The sequence below is a fragment of the Protopterus annectens genome, chromosome 13.part0, assembly GCF_019279795.1.
Source record: "Protopterus annectens isolate FY-2018-M chromosome 13.part0, PAN1.0, whole genome shotgun sequence".
NCBI classification, from domain to species: Eukaryota; Metazoa; Chordata; order Ceratodontiformes; family Protopteridae; genus Protopterus; species Protopterus annectens.
In genome coordinates this window covers 1,358,502,220-1,358,526,579 of record NC_056747.1, presented here as the reverse complement: position 1 = coordinate 1,358,526,579, position 24,360 = coordinate 1,358,502,220, and the positions used below count along the sequence as shown (strand labels likewise).

General features: G+C 41.2%; 1 protein-coding gene across 5 annotated transcripts in view; it reads left to right on the top strand.

Annotated features, from left to right (window-relative positions):
• Window positions 1-24,360, top strand: part of ARHGAP27 (Rho GTPase activating protein 27) — a 1,395,760-nt gene that overhangs the window by 1,209,524 nt on the left and 161,876 nt on the right. For all 5 annotated transcript variants that reach the window (XM_044055389.1, XM_044055387.1, XM_044055388.1 and 2 more), the window contains 2 exons: window positions 1,295-1,399; window positions 11,664-11,762. In XM_044055389.1, the coding sequence (XP_043911324.1) occupies window positions 1,295-1,399; window positions 11,664-11,762 (204 nt within the window). The remainder of the gene's footprint in view (window positions 1-1,294; window positions 1,400-11,663; window positions 11,763-24,360) is intronic.

The following is a 24,360-nucleotide window of genomic DNA, read 5'->3' as shown; positions in this document are numbered from 1 at the left end:
ACAGTGCTCAGCTAGAGTGTGGTACATTTCATGGCCAGGCTTGTTGCCCCAAATTGCTCCTTTGTGTAACTCCACTAAACATGATTGAAGGTTACATTGTATGTAGGCACCTTTGCCAGTGTACAAGGAAAGAGGACACTAATGCGGGTCTATTTTAAGAATGTTTGGCATTAAATCCTTTTCTTAAATCTTTATCACCCAGGACCACAGTGTCACTTTTGGTTGTCTTAAAGGATTTTTTACTGTACTTTGAGTGTGTTTTATAAAAATTCTGATCCGTTCATATTCCTTGTTCGTTGAATCATTCTTTCTAACCGAGTTGCATCTTTCTTATGATTCTTAATTACAGTAGTTTGATTGTTACATTGTTTCTAAATGAGAAAAAATACTTTTTTATAATCTTTCTTTTTGTTGCTCTCCAGTCACCAGATTATGCCTTTTTCACTGTAGCCATTACCCAGAGAGCCATCAGCGTTTTTTGCTTGTGTGCCTAATCTCCACTGCCGCATGACCGTCTCGCACCACACTGTGGTGAAGATGTGAATTGCTCTGTTATGGCCATTCATTGTATAAGTGGCTCCACACATCACACAGGTTACAACACATGCTGTCTCATGATAGCCCTTGCATGTAGTTGCCTGAGTTTTTCTCTTGCATTTTCCTCACGTCCAGCAACAAGCACCACTGTGGCTTGTCAGGCAGCCCCCCCTCCCCTGAGTGGATGGGCCACTTATGCCAACCCTCTGTGGCCACCTCCTCCAGTGCCAGTTTTACTAATTGGCCCTGATTCATGTGAGTCATAGTCAGGGCTTTATTGGTCCTGGTTCATGCGGGTCATAATCAGAACTTGAGTGGTCCTGGTTCATATGGGTCATAGGGCTTTAGTGGTCGTGGTTCATGTGGGTCATAGTCAGGGCTTTAGTGGTCATTGTTTATGTGGGTCATATTCAGGGCTTTATCCTTTTGCGCCAAGAGCCTCCAGTAAATAAAAAAATGACTGTTTTGAAACATTTATGGTCTTTTGGTTACTTTTCCAGCGCACATTTGACCACGATTTCCATCCTCCTCGTCTACAGTGTCCCTCCTCAATGAGTCAGCCTCCACCTTCTTTTCATGTTTGTCTGTTTGTCCTTTTTGTCTGCTCAGCTGATGTTGGAGATGAGGAACTATTGAGTATGAGCTTATTAAGGTGCAAAAAAATGCAAAATTGTTACTGCTTTCTTTTACATCCTAAGATCTATTTATTTTTATTGGAGTATTTTATTAAAGTTACTTTTATTTTCTGTTCCACTAGAGACAAGCAACCAGCCAGATGTCTGCTGAGCACACACTGGAGTTACGAGGCGCTGTTATTAATTCAGCAATAAAGGAGAAAACTAGCAAGAAAAATGTGCTGGAAGTAAGTCAGTATCCAACCAGCTCAGCCCAATTTAAATGATTCTGTTGTTTGTTTAAAACATATCTGTAGTATTGGCTGCAATTTTACAGGAGAGTAAAACCTCAGTAAGTTTCGGTAGAATTACTCTGCACTTAGTGAATGCTTGATATAGAAGGGACTCGTAAATGGAGATTTCTTTAATGTGTTCTTAACATTCTGCAGGAAAACAGCATTTTGTAGGTACATACATTAGGTGGAACTACACAGCACAGTTGCCAAAATGGTTAAGGTCTTCACCTTCCATGCACAAGGTACAGGGTTCGATCCTGACCTCCAACCAATGCCTGTTTGGAGTTTGCATGTTCTCCCGTGTCTCTATGAGGTTCCTCCCAACTCTGAAAAACATGCCGAGTTTTTCATCTCACCAATCAGTAGAGCTGTGGGCAACAACACAGACTGTACATGGTGCCCTATAGGGGAAGAGTTGTACAGACCAACCACTTTAGGCATCTACTGTGGTGCACAGTATCCTACTCTGACCAATGCCAGGGACCCATGCCAACAGTGGGAGAGGTGTATGTGCCCCTACTGGCCGGTGTGTACCCACCATAAAGCCCAGCATCCCTGGGTCAATAAACTACTGGCTGGCTGGTGTCTAGTTGCCCAGCTTGGATTACCTGGGATAGCTCTGTTGAGTGAAACCTGGGCGTAAAACCAACCAACCTGCCAAACATGAACTGAGAATTGCTACACTTAATGTAGGTTCACTGACATGATGCAGATAGAGAGGCTTCAGAAGGCAGTAAGGGATTTCATCAGAATTAGTGACAGGGCAATCAGAGTAATGATAGGGCAGTATTCATAATCTCAGCCTATGCCCTACAGCAGGGTTGTGATAGTGAGGAAAAGAATGCATTCAGACAGCAGTTGCAGGACCTACTAGATAAAGCAGGGCAACATGAATTGGTGTTGACAATGGGTGACTTGAATGCACATATTAGGACAAGAAAGAACAGGATATGAGGGATGCCTGATTGGATGGGAGATGGGAAATTCACCCCGGGGATCATGTCAGCCGCCCTGCTAGACAGGGGTCCAGAGAAGTAAATACTGGGGGAAGAAATATCCAGGGAATTGTTATGGTTAGACTTGTATAGGCCCTAGGGCCAATAGCCTAGTACCAACCTATGAACCTGAGTCCACATGGGTGGGGCAAGAGGAATAAAGGAGAGGCCATTCTAGACTTATAGTAAATGGCTTGATAGTAGCCAACACATTGTTCAGAAAGAGAGAGACGGTCACAGTCACATGATCACATACACTTGCAAATCAGGTAGACTTCCTCCTAGTGAGGAAAGGGCACTGGGGTAGACTCCATGACTGCAAAGTCATCCCTAATGAAACAGTCAGCCCACAGCATAAACCACTAGTTGCCACAATCAGCAGCAAGCAGTGGTCAGAGAAGACTCTAAGGTCAACAGAGACCAGGCTGAAGACCTGGAAGTTGAATGGAGAGTAAGTACAACAGTTCAAGGAATTACTCAGGGCTCTGGCATCCCATGAAGAGGAGGAAATAGGTGGAGCTGAACAAGAATGGCAGCACCTAAAAACAGCATGTGTTAGGACTACAGAAACAATATGTAGCTGAGCCAGGTATGGAAATAAGGTACATAAGGAAACCTGGTAGTGGAATGCAGAAGTCCAGGAAGTCATCAAAAGAAAGAAGGCATGCAGGAAGAAGTGGGAGATAGAAAAGACTGACCAGGCTAGGAAGGACTACTGGTTGGCTAAAAAGAAGCTAAGAAAGAAGTTGCAATAGCAAAGAATGGGACATCGGAGGCACTGTACCATCTTCTGGAAAGTGACTCAGTAAGGGATACAAAGAAACTATATCAGGTTGCAAGGCAAAGACAGAAAGATAAAGAAGATAGTCAGACACCCTTCATAAGGCATGCCAGCAACAACCTGCTCTCCAGTCCACAGGACATCAAAGGCAGATGGAAGGGGTATTTCCAGCAGCCTCTGAAGGAAGAAAACCCCACAGAAGCTGTACTGCCCCAGAAACAGCCTACGATGAGAGAAGAAGAGGAGCCCATCATAGAAGAAGAACAACACTAAGGAAGATGAAGTCAGGGAAAGCAGCAGGCTCAGATGAAGTCACAGCAGATATGATAAAGATGATGGGTGAGATAGGAGAGAAATGGCTACTGAGGGTACTAATAGCAGTGTGGAGAGAAAGGCGTATCCCACATGACTGAAGAATAAGCATACTCTTGCCAGTATACAAGAAGAAAGGGGACATCCACAACTGTGGGCAGCACAGAGGCATCAAACTCCTATCACATTGCATGAAAGTTCTCGAGAGAGTGATTGTTAAAGAGATACACAGAGTAGTAGAATGTAAGATGGGAGATGAGCAGTTCAGATTCGGATCAGGATTCGCACAATTGACCTGATGTTTGTAGTGAGACAGATAGTTGAGAAGAAGCTGGAGATGCGGAGAGAGTCCAACTGAGCATTCCTAGACTTGGAAAAAACATATGATATGGTACCAAGAAGGCTGATCTGGGCAGTACTGCAGTGGTTCAAAGTCCCAGAAACATTGGTAGAATTAGTGAAGGCTATCTACAGCATATGCAGACGATGTGGCAGTACAGGCAGACTCTGAGCTAGAACGTCAGCAAAGGATAGGAGAATGGAATGCAAATCTGAAGGCACATGGGATGAAACTAAGCACAAATAAGATGCTGGTAATGGCAGCAAATTGGGGAAATCAGAAAAAGCTGAGAATAGAGATAGAAGGGAAGATAGTGGAACAGGTAAACAGCTTCAAGTATCTGGGAGGGGTGGTTGAGGAGAAGGGAAGTCTAAGTGAAGAGGTCAAAGCTAGAATCAGAGGGGCTGCAGCCAACTGGCATAGAGTATCAGGTGTAATGTATGACAGAAGAATGCCAAAGAAGCTGAAAAGTAAGGTGTACAAGATGGTGCGACCAGTACTACTGTATGCTACAGAAACCTGGGCAGTAAAGGCAGAGCAGATGAAGAAGCTAGAGGTGATGGAAATGAAGTGCCTAAGGAAGGTGGTAGGATGCACACTGTGGGATAGACAAAAAAATGAGGACATAAGAGCAGAATCCAAAGTAGCTCCAACTGCAGAAAAGTTCAAAGAGAACAGATTACAATGGTTTGGGCACATGTGTAGAAAAGCAGAAGACAATCTGGTGAGGAAGATTTGGGATAGACAGGAAGAAGGTAAGAGGAAGTGAGGACATCCAGCAAAAAGGTGGATGTATTGTGTGAAAGGTCTGTGACAGGCATAAGTGTTGAAGAAGGCAGGAGTGTGGCACTGAATCGAGAGAGTTGGCGACAGTTAACATGATACCATGACCCCATGTACAAAAAATGGGAAAAAGGGGGCTGATGATGAGGATACTTTAGATGAAACTACAAGGGATGAAGCCCTGACAGTCACCCAGATGACCAGAGTTTTTATAGGGGAGTGGGTTCCAAAAGGGCTGAGGGTGAGAGGGTAGGAGCAAGTGCCTTATAACAGCTCACCCATCCTCTCCAAAGGAATGGTGGCTTCTGGTTGTCTACTTACTTTCCATACTAGTGAAGGATTATATGATACCAGTGGCCATGACTGGAGAAAGTGAGCTTTGTGCTACCAAATCAGTAACAGCAACCATTGTGTGTGTATGGGAGTGTACCAGTGTCAAAGGAGAGCATAGTAGGTCCCACCTGGGATGCAGGTGCCCACGTCACCCACCAGATGGGGGTTAGGGCCATAGACAGAATGCATCTAGAGTCTGAATTCCATAGGCTGTGAGCTGCTGATTAGGAGGGGAGCTACTAACTAGTTCTCTATCTGGGGACAGTGAATGGTCACCAAAGGGTCCTAGTTTGGGGGATACGCAAGACTAGTATGGAAAGTTTGATGAGGGTTTCCCTTTCCCCCACAGCAAGTGTGGAAATGTATGAAACAGAGGCAGAGGGACAAACCACTATCACAACTGTCATGCTGATGGTCCCACTGGATGGCTCTTGCTTGGGTACTGTGGGATACCCAATATAGGGCAAATGTATTAAGTCTAATTTGGTAAGATTTGTTGAGTGGCATGTGGCAGAATAAAAAGGATACAGGGGAGAAAACCTTTAATGCTTCCCTCTCCAACAGTAAATGGCATCAGCAGTTTATTTTTATTGAACTTATGGTGCATGTAGTGTATTTTAGTAGTTATCATCCTCCCTTTTGCACAAATGTTTGCAATGTATCTATCCTTTGCGCATTCCAAACCCTAAATATAGGTATATCAAAATGCTTTATGGTGGAAAATACAAAATCTGTGCAGTTTTCCTTCAAAAGGAGCATATTTTCTTTAAGAGTCTACTTGCTTTTCAGGGCTGATTGAAACCATGGTAACAGCACTGAAGTTTTTAACAAGGTTTATGCAGTGCTGAATGCATTTTGCTGTGGTATTTACTGTGAATTCCATGGCACTGTGTTTCAACACTTCTGTCTGCTTTCTCTTTGCAGTGTGAGTCTGAGATTTACTATTACTTGCCCTGTCCTTCATTTAACTCGAGCATCACAGGGATTTTAGAGGAAAGTGCTCCTTTCACTCAGAATCTGACAGATATTCCAGTACATTCCATGTATTGATGTAGAGTTTTATAGTGTCGTGAAGCAGTTCAATGGGAACAGAGTTGTAATTTTCATGACCAGCATCTTCTGCTTGTCTGTGTGCACAGTTATACGGCCCAGACAGCATGGGCTGCTTACAGGCAGTGGACTATGAGCGTCACTGGACAGCTGCACACTGTGTAAAGGCTATGTAGGATTATCTGCATGTCTCATTACATTTTCATGCAGTTCAAGCTGTAAATAGTGTCTGCGTCAGACTAATGATGTCCAGGACATGAAAAACTGAACTGGAATGGGGGCATTCACTTTCTTTAGATATATAAAGTAGACAGACTGCCACATGATTTAACTAAACTCCATCCTCTCCCTCCATCCTGTATACTTTCTAGTAAGTGTTGTCAGCCTCCTACAGCTCTGTACTGTTTTCACTTCTCCACACTTACATTGGAGCAAATGCCCTCCTTCCCGATTACCTTTGTCTTGCTCCTAAAATAAGTGGTCTTGGATACTTTTTTATTGATTCCTAAAAATAAGTAGTTAATTACAGTACACTGCTAAACTGTTTCCTTCTGCCAAGTCATCCAAGAGCCATAACCAAAGACCCCCATTTGCTTGTACGGGTTTTTGTGAGGCCTCATTCCATTATTTATGGAATCATTTTACATGTCAGTGCAAGCTGTAACTTATTTAATAATGCATTGCTTCTTTTTATTCCATTTCTGTGCATTTCACCAAATATTCTGACAGGCTTTCATACATTTTGTGTTTACCGTTTCCTGAATGGTTGATCCAGGAAAGCAATTTCAGATAGAGGAAACTCACCTGCTGGACAGTAATCGATTGTTACATTACATTTTCTTAAGTAGGATGCATGATTTATTTTTTTTGTAGACTTAGATGTGTGCATTTCATGTTATTATGTATTGATCCCAGTCTTACAATGCAGACAGGCCTCTGTTCAGTGCACCATGGTCTGTTGATCCCACTCTTACAATGCAGACAGACCTTTGTTCTGTACACCATGATTTGTTGATCCCACTCTTACAATGCAGACAGACCTCTGTTTTGTGCACCATGGTCTGTTGATCCCACTCTTACAATGCAGACAGACCTCTGTTCTGTACACCATGGTCTGTTGATCCCACTCTTACAATGCAGACAGACCTCTGTTCTGGGCACCATGGTCTGTTGATCCCACTCTTACAATGCAGACAGACCTCTGTTCTGTGCACCATGGTCTGTTGATCCCACTCTTACAATGCAGACAGACCTCTTCTATTCTGTGCACCATGGTCTGTTGATCCCACTTTTACAATGCAGACAGACCTCTGTTCTGTACACCATGGTCTGTTGATCCCACTCTTACAATGCAGACAGACCTCTGTTCTATGCACCATGGTCTGTTGATCCCACTCTTACAATGCAGACAGACCTCTGTTCTGTGCACCATGGTCTGTTGATCCCACTCTTACAATGCAGACAGACCTCTGTTCTGTGCACCATGGTCTGTTGATCCCACTCTTACAATGCAGACAGACCTCTTCTATTCTGTGCACCATGGTCTGTTGATCCCACTCTTACAATGCAGACAGACCTCTGTTCTGTGCACCATGATCTGTTGATCCCACTCTTACAATGCAGACAGACCTCTGTTCTGTGCACCATGATCTGTTGATCCCACTCTTACAATGCAGACAGACCTCTGTTCTGTGCACCATGGTCTGTTGATCCCACTCTTACAATGCAGACAGACCTCTGTTCTGTGCACCATGATCTGTTGATCCCACTCTTACAATGCAGACAGGCCTATGTTCTGTGCACCATGATCTGTTGATCCCACTCTTACAATGCAGACAGACCTCTGTTCTGTGCACCATGGTCTGTTGATCCCACTCTTACAATGCAGACAGACCTCTGTTCTGTGCACCATGGTCTGTTGATCCCACTCTTACAATGCAGACAGACCTCTGTTCTGTACACCATGGTCTGTTGATCCCACTCTTACAATGCAGACAGACCTCTGTTCTGTGCACCATGGTCTGTTGATCCCACTCTTACAATGCAGACAGACCTCTGTTCTGCACACCATGGTCTGTTGATCCCACTCTTACAATGCAGACAGACCTCTTCTATTCTGTGCACCATGGTCTGTTGATCCCACTCTTACAATGCAGACAGACCTCTGTTCTGTACACCATGGTCTGTTGATCCCACTCTTACAATGCAGACAGACCTCTGTTCTGTGCACCATGATCTGTTGATCCCACTCTTACAATGCAGACATACCTCTGTTCTGTGCACCATGGTCTGTTGATCCCACTCTTACAATGCAGACAGACCTCTGTTCTGCGCACCATGGTCTGTTGATCCCATTCTTACAATGCAGACAGACCTCTGTTCTGCGCACCATGGTCTGTTGATCCCACTCTTACAATGCAGACAGACCTCTGTTCTGTGCACCATGGTCTGTTGATCCCACTCTTACAATGCAGACAGACCTCTGTTCTGTGCACCATGATCTGTTGATCCCACTCTTACAATGCAGACAGGCCTCTGTTCTGTGCACCATGATCTGTTGATCCCACTCTTACAATGCAGACAGACCTCTGTTCTGTGCACCATGGTCTGTTGATCCCACTCTTACAATGCAGACAGACCTCTGTTCTGTGCACCATGGTCTGTTGATCCCACTCTTACAATGCAGACAGACCTCTGTTCTGTACACCATGGTCTGTTGATCCCACTCTTACAATGCAGACAGACGTCTGTTCTGTGCACCATGGTCTGTTGATCCCACTCTTACAATGCAGACAGACCTCTGTTCTGCACACCATGGTCTGTTGATCCCACTCTTACAATGCAGACAGACCTCTTCTATTCTGTGCACCATGGTCTGTTGATCCCACTCTTACAATGCAGACAGACCTCTGTTCTGTACACCATGGTCTGTTGATCCCACTCTTACAATGCAGACAGACCTCTGTTCTGTGCATCATGATCTGTTGATCCCACTCTTACAATGCAGACAGACCTCTGTTCTGTGCACCATGGTCTGTTGATCCCACTCTTACAATGCAGACAGACCTCTGTTCTGCGCACCATGGTCTGTTGATCCCACTCTTACAATGCAGACAGACCTCTGTTCTGCACCATGGTCTGTTGATCCCACTCTTACAATGCAGACAGACCTCTGTTCTGTGCACCATGGTCTGTTGATCCCACTCTTACAATGCAGACAGACCTCTGTTCTGTGCACCATGGTCTGTTGATCCCACTCTTACAATGCAGACAGACCTCTGTTCTGTGCACCATGGTCTGTTGATCCCACTCTTACAATGCAGACAGACCTCTGTTTGTGCACCATGGTCTGTTGATCCCACTCTTACAATGCAGACAGACCTCTGTTCTGTGCACCATAGTCTGTTGATCCCACTCTTACAATGCAGACAGACCTCTGTTCTGTGCACCATGTAAGTGTGACCCATAGTGTTACTGCCTTGATCTGCTTCTGCATTTCTTCTGTGATATAAAACATTTCAAGGTGCGAAATCACTTGAGTAACTACAGTTTGGCTAAACTACTAGATATAAGATGCCAAAGTATGGGGTTCAAAGCCATCTATCTGCTGAGTATAAGGAGTTAGATATAATCACTGGGCATTGCAGTTGTGCACTATATACCTGTGATGTAGTTTTAGGGTGCATATGTAATTTCTTGAATATTATTGTGTAATGTGACTGGGCCTCTAATGCATTTTTCCTCTGTTTTGTCTCTTGCTAGACCAGCACACTTCTGCAGATGTCCAATAAAACACACTTCATGGGAGTTAACAATATGTTCTTACCTGGAGTAGTAATGGCTCAGGTTTTGTTAGCAATCACCTCTGCTCCTAACCTGTGATGTCACCTTTTGGTTGCAACCTCCATTATACTTTGAGTATCTGAGTTTCTTTTGAAACATGTGCTTACTTGAGCAACATCAGCATGTTTCAGTTTAACATCTCTAATTTTGCTTTCTGTTTTTGCAAATGCTTTACGGTTCCAGCATGCTAGACATCTGAAACTCGTTGCGTGATTACTAATGTACATATTTTGTCTTTAAGGATGAACACACTGGAACATTGCACTATTGTAATAATCAGTTCTTTGTTCATCATATGGCTTGTTTCCATGGAACAGTTGGTTTATGTTCTTGCTTTTCTTAAGGGTGGAGGGAGACCCTGTCATATTCCTTAGTGTTCTGTATTAACCATGCCCCCATTGATCTGGGTAGTAACTCCATTTCTTTCATATTTCTTTGGCACAGCATTTGGCATTCCTTTTGCCTGGCTGGACATCATGCATTTTGGAGGCGGTGATGTGAAAGCCAGTGTGTGTGTGTGTGTGTGTGTGTGTGTGTGTGTGTGTGTGTGTGTGTACCTGTGTGTGTGTGTGTGTGTGTGTGTGTGTGTGTGTGTGTGTGTGTGTGTGAGTGATGTGAAAACCGCTTATCCTGCATGCTTCATTTGATTCAACCTATTACTGCTGTTGCCTTGTGATAATACACAGGGATTTAACTCATTCCCCTCTAGTGGAGGTCTGGAAGTTTGCACCAGAATTGTCAGTGGGCGGAGCCTAAACGTTTTGATAGAATCAAATCACATCCTCACATTTCAAACAAATATTCGTATCTTTGGAAACATAGGGGTTACTAAAAAAGTATAAATGTCAAACTATTCAACACAGACTATTTGTATAGTGGCATTATTCTTTAGGTTCTAGGTCTTAAACTGGGTATTATAAGTCATGGTAAACACAGTAACTGTAGCATTTTGTTACATCACTCTCAGTGTCAGCTAAATGGCAATAACATAGCAAAGCTTATTGCACTCCCTTCCTGGAGATTCAGGGGTATCCCCAGGTAAGCTCAAACATTTATTGCAGTGCTGTATTGTTCACAGCCAAATGTTTTCTAAATATTATGTCACATTTTCTATGTAAAATACTAGTTATAGCTTTATGGGTTCTTAGTAAGGTTACAGCCATAGAGACCATTGAGAAAATCAGCCACAATATCCAATTCTGGTGGAACACTTAACCATGTCCTCATTAGACAGATTTTCTTCACATATTCTAGGTGAAATTTGTAGTCACCCACCCAGTCATCCAGGCTGGTTTTAAAGGTTGCTAGGTAAGTATACCTCTCAACTGTCCAGCTTTTTCGCAGCATGTCCAGGTCTGTTGCCCATAAAATTTGTGATTTTCTGGATTTTTGTGGCATATTAGTGAGGACTGAATTTGCTAAATAGTGACAGGCATTTGAGTTTCAGACTTCATATCCTTCAGAAAACATACAGTAACACAAATCCTTTTATACCAGCAGCTTTCTAACTCTGTTAGAGCAATATTTAAAAATTGCAATTATCTTTGGAGCTCTGTCCCCCATTCTTTTTGGTTTTGTCCAGATTTTTTGTGCTAAGAGGTTGAGACCTATGTAGGTAAGTACTCAGCTTGATATGTAAGCTGAGCCTATTCTAGAAAATGTGGGAGACACTGGGTTAGGTATCTTTCACGCCATCTGGTGTTACTGATGTGGTAGACTAAGATCTTTAGTGCGAGTGTTTGCTTTACAACTGATGCATTTGTTTTTGGTTTTGTACAGTTAAAAACACGAGATGGGGACGAGTATCTTATCCATCATGATAAAGAAAACATTCTAGAAGACTGGTACCAAGCAATAACCGCAAGTATCAGGAAACAGGTAAATATCACAGCATGCTCTGCACTTAAGAAATATCTCCTGTTACTTTGAAGACGCTCACTCAACAGTGTTCATTTATAATGTGCTCGCTGCATATTTATTCATATTCAGACCTCTGAAATGGCCCTGTTTTGGAGGAATGTTCCTATTTTCAGACCTGATTTACCCCTGCACATGATGATCTTATTTTTGGAGGTATGTCCCTATTTTCAGTCTAGATTTACCCCTTCACACAATTTTGTGAATCCATACATCACACATGACTTTTGAAGCTGTCTAGTACACAGAAAACCACACTACATGTCCAACCTATTAGTGGCACCAATAATTTAAAAAAGTGAGCACACATCTTACATTGACCGTTTTTGAAGCAAAAGTAAATGAACCTGTGTAGTAGAATTTTGCAATATGTTTCATTAAAGTCTACAGATTTTGCACTGACTCTCTGACAGTATGCGTATATTTTCCATCGTTTTTGTCAGACTGTTTTTTAAACAGGTATTTCTGGGTACTATCCCGCATTCCCACTAGAAGCAGGAAGAGTTGCAAGCTATTTTGTCTTTCAAATTTTATGTTAATTAGATGTTCAGATTTTTGGCTGGATTTACCTACTTTTCAAAGGACTTTGTTCCTATTTTCAATGTTTGCATGTTGAAATGTATGTTAATATTGCAGTTACACTGTTAGTGTAGTCTTAACAAAGCTATTTTCATGGCATTAAAGTGTTGCATACAGGTCATGACTGGCCACAAAGTTGCTGACATTTTTTTATTTAGCTCTGTACTTCTCTCGCTACCAATTACCTATGCAGTTTATTAGTGCAATTATTTAAATATATTTTTTGACTAAAAAATTCTCTATTTCCAGCTGCTTGTTTTCAGAATAATGCACTTTTACTTTAAATGTGGCGTAATAAAAGAGTCTGTTGGTGAACTATAATGTTGTAGCAAGAGATATTAAATCTGCACAGGGGATAAGTAGCCAAGACTCAGGAAGCATGTAAGGACAAGTTTCTTCTCTTGCAGTGTGAAGGGACTAATGGATGGGGGGGGGGGTCATGCGATACGTACAGCAAGGTGCATCGCTAGTAGTAAGCTGGCTACTCATCCTTTGTACAGGTCCTTATGAGGCCCCCACTTCTGGTATTGCTTACAGATCTGGATATATTAGTTGCTTACAGATCTAGAGATCCTAGTTGCATGAAGGTAAGGATGGAATGAAATCTGTGCAATGAATGGTGGCAAAATCATAGATTATCTGCAGTAGTAGAGTTATGAAAGGAAAATAAAGGAACTTTAATTGTACATTCTTGAAGGTAGACAGAAGGTGGCTTAACACAAACATTTTAAGTATCTGTGGAGAACTGAAGGAGCGCCATAGTTCACTGACGGTGGTATTGAAAAATAAGGAGCTTCAAATGGCAAATAGGGTGCGAGCACAGGGGTGACATTAGGAAGTATTTTTACAAAAGGTTGTTTGTACAGGCTTATTATAGGCTTCCCTGGGGGAGGCTGTGGAGTCAGAAATGATGAAGCTTCCCTGATTAGCTTGTGGAGTCGAAGTTGTGGCTGAATCCAGTAATGTACAAGATGGATGTAAAGCACGTCCAGATGAAGTAAGAAGTGAGATATTGATTTTCAAAAAGCAGCATATTTTCTGATAAGGATGACTGTTAACAAATGAGGAGGACATAGTGGTCTCTATTTATTGACAGTTTATTTGTTTCTTTATATATTAATAAGTAATGAAAACAAATAATGCATCCAAAAAGAACAGTGACATGTGTGCAGTGTTGCTTGTTACTTGCAGAATGGCACAAATAATCTATATGGGCTTGTTCCTGGGTGCGTCACAGAGAGAGAGGAATTAGGGGAGACAATACCAGAAATGAAATACAAGCAGTACTACAGCTGCAGTGGTACAAAATGATAGCAAATTATTTAATTGCAATTCTTAGAATGAAATGGGCGTATTTCAGAATGCCAAAGAATGACTTACTGAATGTGTTATTTTAACAGTTCAGGTCACTTTCAGTGACTCATACACTGTATCTCAGTAACAAAAAAAATGACAGTATGAAAGTCTTCATGAAGTCGGTTGCTTTTCATCTTCTTCAGCTGATAATTGGTCTGTTTACCACCCCTTCTACCATTTTCAGTTGTACATTCAGCTCTGCTTCCTTGTTCCCTCTTCCAAAGACCCCTCTCTAAAGCTTTTGCCATTCTTTGGAGAAATTAATGTATTTTAGAAAATGGACATTTCTGACATTAAAACCGTATTGGAGAATGATCGTTCTCCAGCAGGGTATTAATGAACAAGTAATGCCCCCCCAGAAACAAGAGCAACACTTCACAGCAGCATATTAAACCACCATGAAACTCGAACTGAAAAATAAACAGTTGCCATTTTTTTTTTCGCTCGCTAAAAGCTCTTTCCTACTTAGCGAGCATAAATAAACATTTTCTGTTAAAGTGTTATATTAGTCTTCAAAACTAAAGTCAAACTTCAACAACCACTGCAATACTTAAGTAACCATATACAGCTTCAAAATCAAACTCTAGCAAAATAGCAAAAACGTAAATATACCAACAAAATAATAAGACCCATATTCATTTTAAGAGTCTCTCATAAAAAAAAAAAAAAAAAAAGCTGATCCCAATATAATTTACTAGTTTTAGCAAATCATCGAGCATTGAATTCACTGTCACCAATTTGAGTTAAAAATATTGTACCTATCATTGACTATGATTATCTGCAGGGATTGCCTTACCCCTAAGCAGCACTGTTGTACATATTGTATATAATTGTTATTTGTATGATCTCTTCTGTATTAATGTGCATTTCTAAACTGCAGTTGTTTTGTGATATGTCTATGAAGTAAAATGAATAAAAGTTCTATTTGAAAAAAATATATATAGACAGTGACATCTAGTGGCCAAAACTTACAACAAATACCACACAAAAATCACCATTAATCTCTGTGTACATATACTTTATACACAATATTAAACAAACACAATAGATGGTCACATGACCTCATCACCTAGCAACACAAATCAGACCAGCACACTACACAACAAGTGTAACAGAAGAAAAGTCTGACAGAAAAAAATAAACAAAACCAGGAGAAGAAAAACATGTCAAACCCATTTGGTATATCATTTCAGCTGTTTGATTCAACTGACTTAAGTAATTTCCTAGAAGATATAAGAAAGGAAATAAAAGAACATGTACAGCTGACACAGAAGAAAACCAAGAAGGAAAAACCTGTACTACAGACAATGGAGATGATAAAGAAACACAAGAAAAATCAACTACGGAAAATATAAACAATACCACTATCACCAAATTCAACAGAAAAATGCAAAAAATTACAGAAAACACTCACGAACCATCAGAAGTAGCACCAAACAATGAAACAGAGGTAACAAGTAAGCCGCAACCTCAACTACTGACAACTCAGGAACACAAAAATAAAGACAACCAACACTCCACTTCAACAACTTCTAACAACTGCATCTAATAATGGATTCCGAACAGTATCAGGTGAAAAACTAAAAGGAAAAGAACACTATAGTAAATAATAAAATACTCACAAAAACACAAAATGGGCAGTATCTACATTATATGAATGGGGTCAACACAAAAACATAGAAATAAACTTAAAAACCAACAGCATACAAAACATTTCTGACCTCATAAAACTCTTTTACACTGAAGTAAGAGCAACCAGCAGCAAACAATATTCTTTGCAGAGCTGTATGTCATTAAGAGCTGGATAAAACAGAGCCTTAAACATTTTAACAGACCCATTATTCAAAACAGCAAACAATATACTCACTCCATGATAAAAAATAATAAAAGTAAATCAGGATAATGCAAGCCGTCATCCTGCAATTTCAAAACAAGACGTGAAAACAATAAGAGACTGCAAAGCACCGTCACCAAACACACCTCAAGGTCTTGTCACAAAGGTCTGATTTGATTTACCTACATGCCAAGAACAGGGAGAGAAGGACAAAGACAGCTGAAACCAGAATGCTTCGCAATACTGTCAGATCCCACAGGAACAAAATACTTGACACTAACAACAAATGAAGAAACTAAAAACCACAAAAACCCAGCTGAAAGTAATAAACAACAGAGATCAAATCTATGCATAGGTTCATAGGTTCATACTAGGCTATCTGCCCTAGGGCATTTATAAGCCTAGCCAGAGTGTGTTTGGCTTTTGCCACCCCTTGGAATGAGTATACTGTGCCCATTTTAAGGTTTAGTTTACTGTACCTCTGTCTAGCAGTGACACAGAAGTGACCCCCGGGGTAAACCTACAATCTCCCATCCACTCGTCAAGATTTCTCTTGAAGAGAGTCAGTGAAGGGCTCTGCCTAACATGGACTGGGATTTTATTCTAGAGTGAAGGGAGCCTCTGGGTTATGAATCTGTCCCTCCATCATTTCCTATTTATTTCTGTGCTGAGGTTCAAATCTCTCGCTCGCCTAGCTCTGGTGGATTTGGATTTTCTGAGGTGGAGCATGTCCATTAATTCCGGGTTGGACATGGCCTTATACGTCAGGCATAGATCGCGTCTGAGTAGGCGGTATGCTACTGAGTAGAGCTGAATTTTCTTTAGCCGGGCAGCATATGGCATATGTTTGAGTCCCTTGATCCTCTTGGTGAGGTACTTTTGGGGTCTTTCCAATTGCTGCAGGTGTCGGGTAAGGTACATCCCAAATGGGGCATTGTACTCAATTATGGGCCTGATGAGGGAAGAGTAAAGGGGCACAATGACCTCTCCCGATCTAGATGTGAATCCCTTCATGATAAGGTGGGCAATATAGAAGGTCTTTCTAACCACTTTGGCAATGAGAGTGTCAAACGAGAGGTTACTGTCAACTTGGGTCCCTAATTACTTCTTCCGTACTTAATGGATTACCACCTATGTGGTAATTTGTGGGCACTTTGTTTTTCCCAAAGGGTATGACTATACACTTTTTGGCGTTTAGTTTCAGGCCATGGCTCTGGTACCAGTTTTCCATCTCTATGAGACCCTTTTGAAGGATGCTTGTGTCCGCTGGAGAATCAATTATGGCGCCCAGTTTGCAGTCATCTGCGAACTTGGTCAGCCACAATCCTCCTATGTTAGCTTGTACCTCAGAAAAATAAATACCGAACAAGAGAGGTCCCAGGACCGAGCCCTGTGGGGTGCCACTTGTGATTGGTTTAGAGTCTGACATGGCTCCAGCAGTTCTGACCTTGTGGGTTCTGTCCTTGAGCCAGTTTGCAACCCATCTTATGACATAGGGGTTTACATTTAAGCTGGTGAGCTTGTCTATGATGTCCGAGTGGGGTATTGTGTCGAAGGCTTTTGCAAGGTCAAGGTAGGCTGTGTGAACTACCTTACCCTCATCAATGGCCTTGGTGACTGTTTCAAGGAAGTCAACCAGGTTCAAGAGGCAGGATCTGCCCTTAACAAAGCCAAATTGGGTAGGATCCAGTGTCTGTAGGTCCCCAGTGTCTTTGTTTATGAGTTCAATAATGATCCTCTCCGTAGCTTTGCAGACCAGGCTTGTCAAGCTTATGGTGCAGTAGTTTCCAGGGTCCATAGAAACACCTCCTTTGTGGAGTGGGACCACTGTTGCTGTACGCCATTCTTTGGGTACATATCCTGTAGTAAGGCTGAGATTAAACAGCTACCTTATGTGTGGGTTTAGCTCTTCTTGGAGTTCATGTAGCACACAACCCGGGACACCGTCTGGTTCCATTGATGCTGTGTTTTTAGCTTTGGAAAGGGCGGCTCTCACCTGGGCATCTGAGATGTCAGGGAGGCAACACTCTGCTGGGATAGATATTTGTCCCTTTGGGGGGGAGGGGGTAGAGAAATTTGCACTGAACCTGTCTGCTAGTATGTTGGCAATGTCTGTGGGTTCAGTGTATTTTTTGTCATTTTGGACTAACTCTGAGCATATCTGGGAGTTTCCAATCAGGTTTCTAACATAACTAAAGAAAGCCTTGTGATTATCTTTAGTGTCTTGTGCAATTTTTCTCTCAAATCTGGCCTTGGATGATTTTATGAGCGTTCGTAGTTTTTTGCTAGTACTGATCAGAGATGCCTTCCCTTTTAGGGATTTTGCTCTATCATGTAGTAGCTTCCTCCTTCTGTTGTATAGCTTATTAATGGCTGGGGTCCACCAGACAGGATGCCTGCCTTTGGGGGAATGGGTCTTGGTTTTATTTGAGATTGCATGATCCATGCATTCCTGTAGGTGTCCATAGAATGCATTTATAAAGAATTCAGCAGAGTGGGCTGTGGTTTCCACTGGCCCGGGGGCCTTGAAGGATTCCACTTTGGTCTTGAGAAGTGTGAAGTCAGCTTTTGAGAAGTTCTTCACTGTGGTCTTCTGTGCTGGGGGTGGGGGCGGGATGTGGATTTCCAGGGAGATTAATTTATGGTCCGATCTTACCAATGAGGGGTACAAAAAGACAATCCATTATGCGCAGTAGCATCATATCAGAAGCATACCGCAAAGTTATCAGAAAACCCCACCATCGAAAATACCAGAGCACTATCTTGATTTTCATACATGCTGGTACACCAGAGAACCTGTGGGGAAAAATTACCTATGAAACATGATGCCACGAATAAGCGACTTAACAAATATTTACAGAAGATATACCAACCATAGTATAAGAGCAACTGCTGTACAAATCCTTGCAAAAGCAGGACTCTACCCAAGGGGAATAACCTCAATAACTGGACACAAGTCAGAAACGAGCCTTACAAACTACTGGACACCAACAAATGAAAACAGAAAACAATGAAGCAACATACAGCACAACAGGAACAAAAAACAACCATCAAAATAACCAACAATCAAGAAAAAGCACAAAATCTGAAATCAGAAACCACTTAGTTTAAACTAACAGCATGCGTATTCAATGCACCTATAACATTCTGTGTTACAAAGAACAAAGACAAATGAACATTATATTACTAAATATGTAAATTTAACTGTTCTCATTAAAATATTATAGTTTTCATAATGTAGAATATTTCAATAAAATGACGTGTTACATTGCGTTGGGCCTCATAACACCTCTGGGCGGGTGTTAATTATACATTAATACACACCCTGTCGGCATTATTGCTTGTGTATTGCTTCATCACTTTCCCGTTTCAGTTTGCGACTCAACCTTCTTTTCAAGAAAACCACAAATGTGCAGAACTTTTCTTATCTGTTTTTATTTTGACCTGCACGCATAAATTATGCACTTTTTTGTAGATCTGTTGAACCCCTACACAGTGCTTCCCTTTTAGTGTCCGTAACATTCCATCATTCAAAAATTTTGTAACAGATGTATGCAACTAACAAAAAAGAGGAAGCATAAAATCCTTGTTCTTCCCCATTCCTTCAGCTTTCAAGCTGTCCTAAAAGTGCAGAATGGCTTTACAGCACATGATTGATCTACAGGTCAGTGAGTTATAGAATATTGAAAGCCAAAACCAGAGTGAGAATACCTCAAGCAAAATGGATTAAAATGCCGACTCTGAGCCTGAAAAGAATGGAACCAAAGAATACAACGTGTACAGGTCTGATCGTTGAAGTAAAATGTTTGAAAAGCATCTAAAGTGTGTGTGGTTGTAACATTCTTTTCTGTCTTCGAAAAGCCATGTTTCACTTGCTTTGTATGGCATTGTCAGCAGCAAGTTCAAGCCTAGTCATAGGACTGTTGTAGTATTTATCGATTAGAAATGTCTGATAGTGAGTTGTAAAAAAGAAATAATTAATGCTCAATAAAGGCTTTATGTCAGCTATAACGTTTAAGATGGTATGGACAAATGTCGAGGCTCTTCCAAAATAGGGTACAACCTAGGAGGAAATGTTAGGACAAGGAATCCGTTAATGAACCAATGTTATTTGCAGTGTATAATGTCATTCTGATCCTAAGACCACATGTTCATATAGATATCTGAGAGGCATTATTGAAGGCTCAAAAAATGGTTGTTAGTAATAGCTGGTTATTTTTACTGTCTTGAAACTACGCAAGAAATAAATGAGTAGACATTTTCTATTTTGTGTGAAAACGATCAATAAAAAATTAGTCTTGCACTCTAGAGAAGAAGGGCAGAAGGAAATGTAGTAAGTTATGTAAGTCGAATGTTTATGTCAAATGGAAGAGTTAATGGAAACATGGGTTCAAACCCAGCTTAGAGGAGGACTAGGAAAACAGAAACGTGAATGGAAGTAAAAATAGGGCAAAGTGGCTTGTAAACATTTATTTACAGAAATGTTAAAATGTAGATTTGGAGTCAGAAGTAGAAAAGGAAAACTTACAGGATTATCCCTACTTGATGCCGTTAACAGGGTGTGCAAAAGGAAAGGCACTTGCCAAAGAAAAACTGAAAGGCAGATTACTGACAATGCTGATACAGAGGTAATGTTAATGCTAGGCAATTTCAGATTGCACAAAAAGATACAAAGTATACCAGAAGTAGCATTTGTGGGGGGAGCAGATTCCTTTGACTGCTTCTGTAGTAATAGTGAAAACGTCTGAGCGTTCTTTAACAACAGGTATTCTTCAGGAAAGGATTTTAAAAGTCATTCTAAGACACTTTCATCTTTAGGTGAGACCCTGTTAAGGCAATCCAATAAAAAGCTGTATGTAGTGTGTGGATATATTAAGTGGAAACTGACATATACCCGCCCCCAAAACCACAGTAGGATCTATGGAGTAACACAGACAGTTGCAAAATTTGTGTGAAAATTCAACATTCTAAAGTACCCAATAAAAAGACCAGATACTTTCTTGAAAAAAGACTGCAAGCTGCTATAAGTTACAGTTCTTGGTAGCAGTCGTAATTTTTGCAAAGATAGGACATTTAGTATTGAACAGTAACTAACTTAACAAATGCCTTCTTTCCTTAGCTAAAGAGAACTGGCAATAGTTTAAACAATGGTAATGCTTTACAAATGTTGAGTTTTAGTTAAGATGAAGTAAAAGCCCTGAGTCCAGTAAACAGAGTTGTCTTTGTGAGCAGGTGGCAAAAGAATCAATTAAACCATCTAGGACAATGTAACAAACTGCTCTGGACACGCTGCCAAACGTCAGGGTCCCTCCGATGTATAAAGAAAGAAGCCAGCAAGTTAACCAAGGATAGGAGTTATGCATTAAAGAGGACAGCGAAAGAGGAAGCTGTGAACAAACTGGGCATTTAAAAAACAGACTATATTGACCTAACTTTCTGACATCATGAGAAGCATTTTAGGTCAAGTACTTATACTATGGGCTGTAGAGGATTGTATTAATGAAAACATAACTGCACAAAACTGAAATCTGCATTTTGCCTGTATGACATTCTGCTCTGAGTGCACTGTCATCTGGTACATGGACACTGGATAAAATGTAGATTTTTCAAATCTTGGCCAGCAGCTCAATATACGTATAACACCTACGTCTAGAGTACAACGTAACCACGTAATTGATACAAGGAGATTGTCACCTTATTCGTGCAGATAAGTCTTGTTTAATCTATGCAGCTTGTAACGTGTTGTGTGCAGAGTACTGTTACCAGGCGAAACATCTGATCCCAGATGAGAAATTACCTTGAGGCCTACAGCTCTAAGGCTTTATAATTTAATCTCCCTGCACCACTTTACTAATGTGTGTTACCGTAAGTGTACCTTTAACCCTACACCTTACCTTAGGAGAACTGTTTCGATAATACCATTGCATAAGACAGCTCAGACTTAAACCATATACAACACACACGTGCACAACACTAGTTCTATCCCTTACCTAGCAGTTAATGTAATTCTATCCCCACAAACCTTTGCACACACACTCCTACCCCCAGTGCAGAAACTTTTGTTATATCTGAATGTTTTTACATTTAAAACCATACACACATACAGCCACACACACACACATGGATGCCCCCCCCCACACACACACACACACATATTCAGCCAAATTTTATATTTTGTCCCCATAAAACAACTTCACTTGATCAAATGCACATTCGTCAGTCTTTATATTCGACAACTTGACCACATCAAAACACTTTCAACTAAATGACAATTGACCAGTTATTGTGCATCCATAGATGTGTGTGTGTGTGTGTGTGTGTGTGTGTGTGTGTGTGTGTGTGTGTGTGTGTGTGTGTGTGTGTGTGTGTGTGTGTGTGTGTGTGTGTGTGTGTGCGCATAGCTGGCCTTAAGCATAAGCCCACTAGGCAGCCAACTAGGGCACCGCTCAGTAGGGGTGCTTTTCCAGTATTTATTTTGGTGTAGGTAGACTAGGATGGGGACACTGGGTGGTGTGGTGGGGGGCGGCGCCATGGAGCCCTTTTGCCTAAGGCACTAGTTGACCTAAGGCCGCTTGTGTGTGTGTGTGTGTGTGTGTGTGTGTGTGTGTGTGTCTCTGTATACACTGTTACCACTCGGCTGAGAACTCGTTATGTGCAAATTAGATTTTTCTACATGAATTGAATTGTTAATAGTTGATTTCATTATTTTATGCTACACTCAACTTACAGATTGTCATCTGTAGCATAAATATTAGTGAGGGGGTGGGAGGAAGATCCCCTAGAATAGGGGACCCTGTGTAAAACATAATTGTAGAAGTGTTTACTTTTAATGTAATGTGTGTAGTAATGTTGCAGTTTTGTGTGGAAAAAATGTATTTTGATTTTATCTTCTTTGTGTATGGATTGCAGTTGTAACGTGAAATTTACATTGGTGATTATTGTAGTTCAGTGCTTCTTGGTATGGTGCAATGTGGCTGTTGATCAAGTAGGTGTATGTATTTTGTGTCAATTATTGTGTCATTATTGATGAATCATAATAAAATCATAGGTGTGTGGGTGTCTCTGTGTATATCTCTATATGGCATTTGTTGCTATTGTCAGACAGTATTTTTGTTGGTATCTGTTTAGCTGACTGAATTTGTTTGACTGAACAGATGGTCAACAGGTGTGGACAGGTGTGAGGGATCAGGTGACCCTTCAAGTAAGAGAATATGGCCTTCCCCTGAGAACTGTGTGATTGCAGACTTTGTATATGTAATAGCAGGGAGTCCAAGTTTTTTTTTTTGTTTTACATGTCACAAGGTTGTTGTTCAGCACATGGGTAGTAGAGTGCTGACGTGAGAAGTGTCGAAGTTATGTGTGTAGTGTCGATGTTATGTAAGTTGGCATTTTGGTTATTCAATTTATGTAAATATTTACATATACATTGTTATGTAAATGCATTAGCCAAGTGTCATTAATGAACTACAGGGCTAAGTATTATCAGGATTAAAGTATGCAGTTAATTGCTTTGCATAAATTTTACATTCTTGTTCAAGAACAGCTGTAGTGGTTTAGGTAATATGCCATTCTCTCCAAATAGTTTCTAGAAGTAAAGTACCTGAACCTCGTTTGAAGTGCATGCTTTGTCTCTTCTGACTGTTCTTGAATGAGATGTTATCTTTACCTGCTACAGCCTCAGAAAGCAGGACATTAAGGCCTACAACATGACAGATGACAAAAACAGTGACATTTCAAAGTGTTCTGCAGTCATCAGCTCATGAACCAGGGTCTATACTAGAAATATCTGCACGGTCTGGGAGTGTAGCACACTGTGAAACATGTGATAAGTGCCAATGTTTCATCCAAGCCACGCAGAGGAAGTGAAGGAAAACTCAAGGCCTTCCTCAGTTCTGTTGCAATAGAGCACGTGGAAGGTGCTAAGTGCAAAGACTACCAGAAGAGACCTTCACACCATCCTTGGCTAGTGCCTGAATATGTGAGAAAGGAAGGGATCTGGAGGCCAGATACAGTTGCATCTTCCTAGTGCTAAGTCTGCCTGCATGTAACATCATGTTCATCTTGTGTCGGACGCTTCCAGTCAACTAGCAAGAGGTCAAGCCTGTGGTATTCATCAGTTAGTCATAACAAGAGTATTAAATAGTATCCTAGTAATCACTATGGGGTGCACCACAGATTTTCAGCAATGTCTTATCCATGTTAGAACATCTGAAGCATACCCATAGCTGGGCTGCTCATAACACATTCTTTTGTGTACCTCCAGCATTGGTTCAGTTTCCTGATTGCACTCAAGGCCAAAGAGTCTTCTCCATAGGTCTTTTCTTGGGTCATGGCTAACTCACTGTATAGACTAGAGGACACTCTCAATGTCTTCCAGTGCCTTTTAAACATACATGTTTGGCCCAGAACATTTTACAAGTAGTAGAGATTGTCCTCAAAGGTGCAGGAGTACAACTTTAGGAAAAACAGCTTGACACTGATGTTCTTTCTGTGCAGCCAGCTCACATCTGTGTCCTCACAAATGTCAAGGGCCTTTTGCTGACCAAGTTCCTTGACTGCAAATTAGCAGCTATCATAGATTCCCCCATAACACAAAAATCTCACAAGAGATTGTAACACATATGACTGTACCAAAATCACAGATTAAAACTCAATGCCAAGAAATGCATCATAGTGCCTTTTGGGAACACTGCCACCCAGACTAATTACTGCTTTGATAAGACACCCCTAAGAGCTGATCTGTTAGGGACCTGGGAATATATGTAGAAAGTAGTCTGACCTTTGCCCATG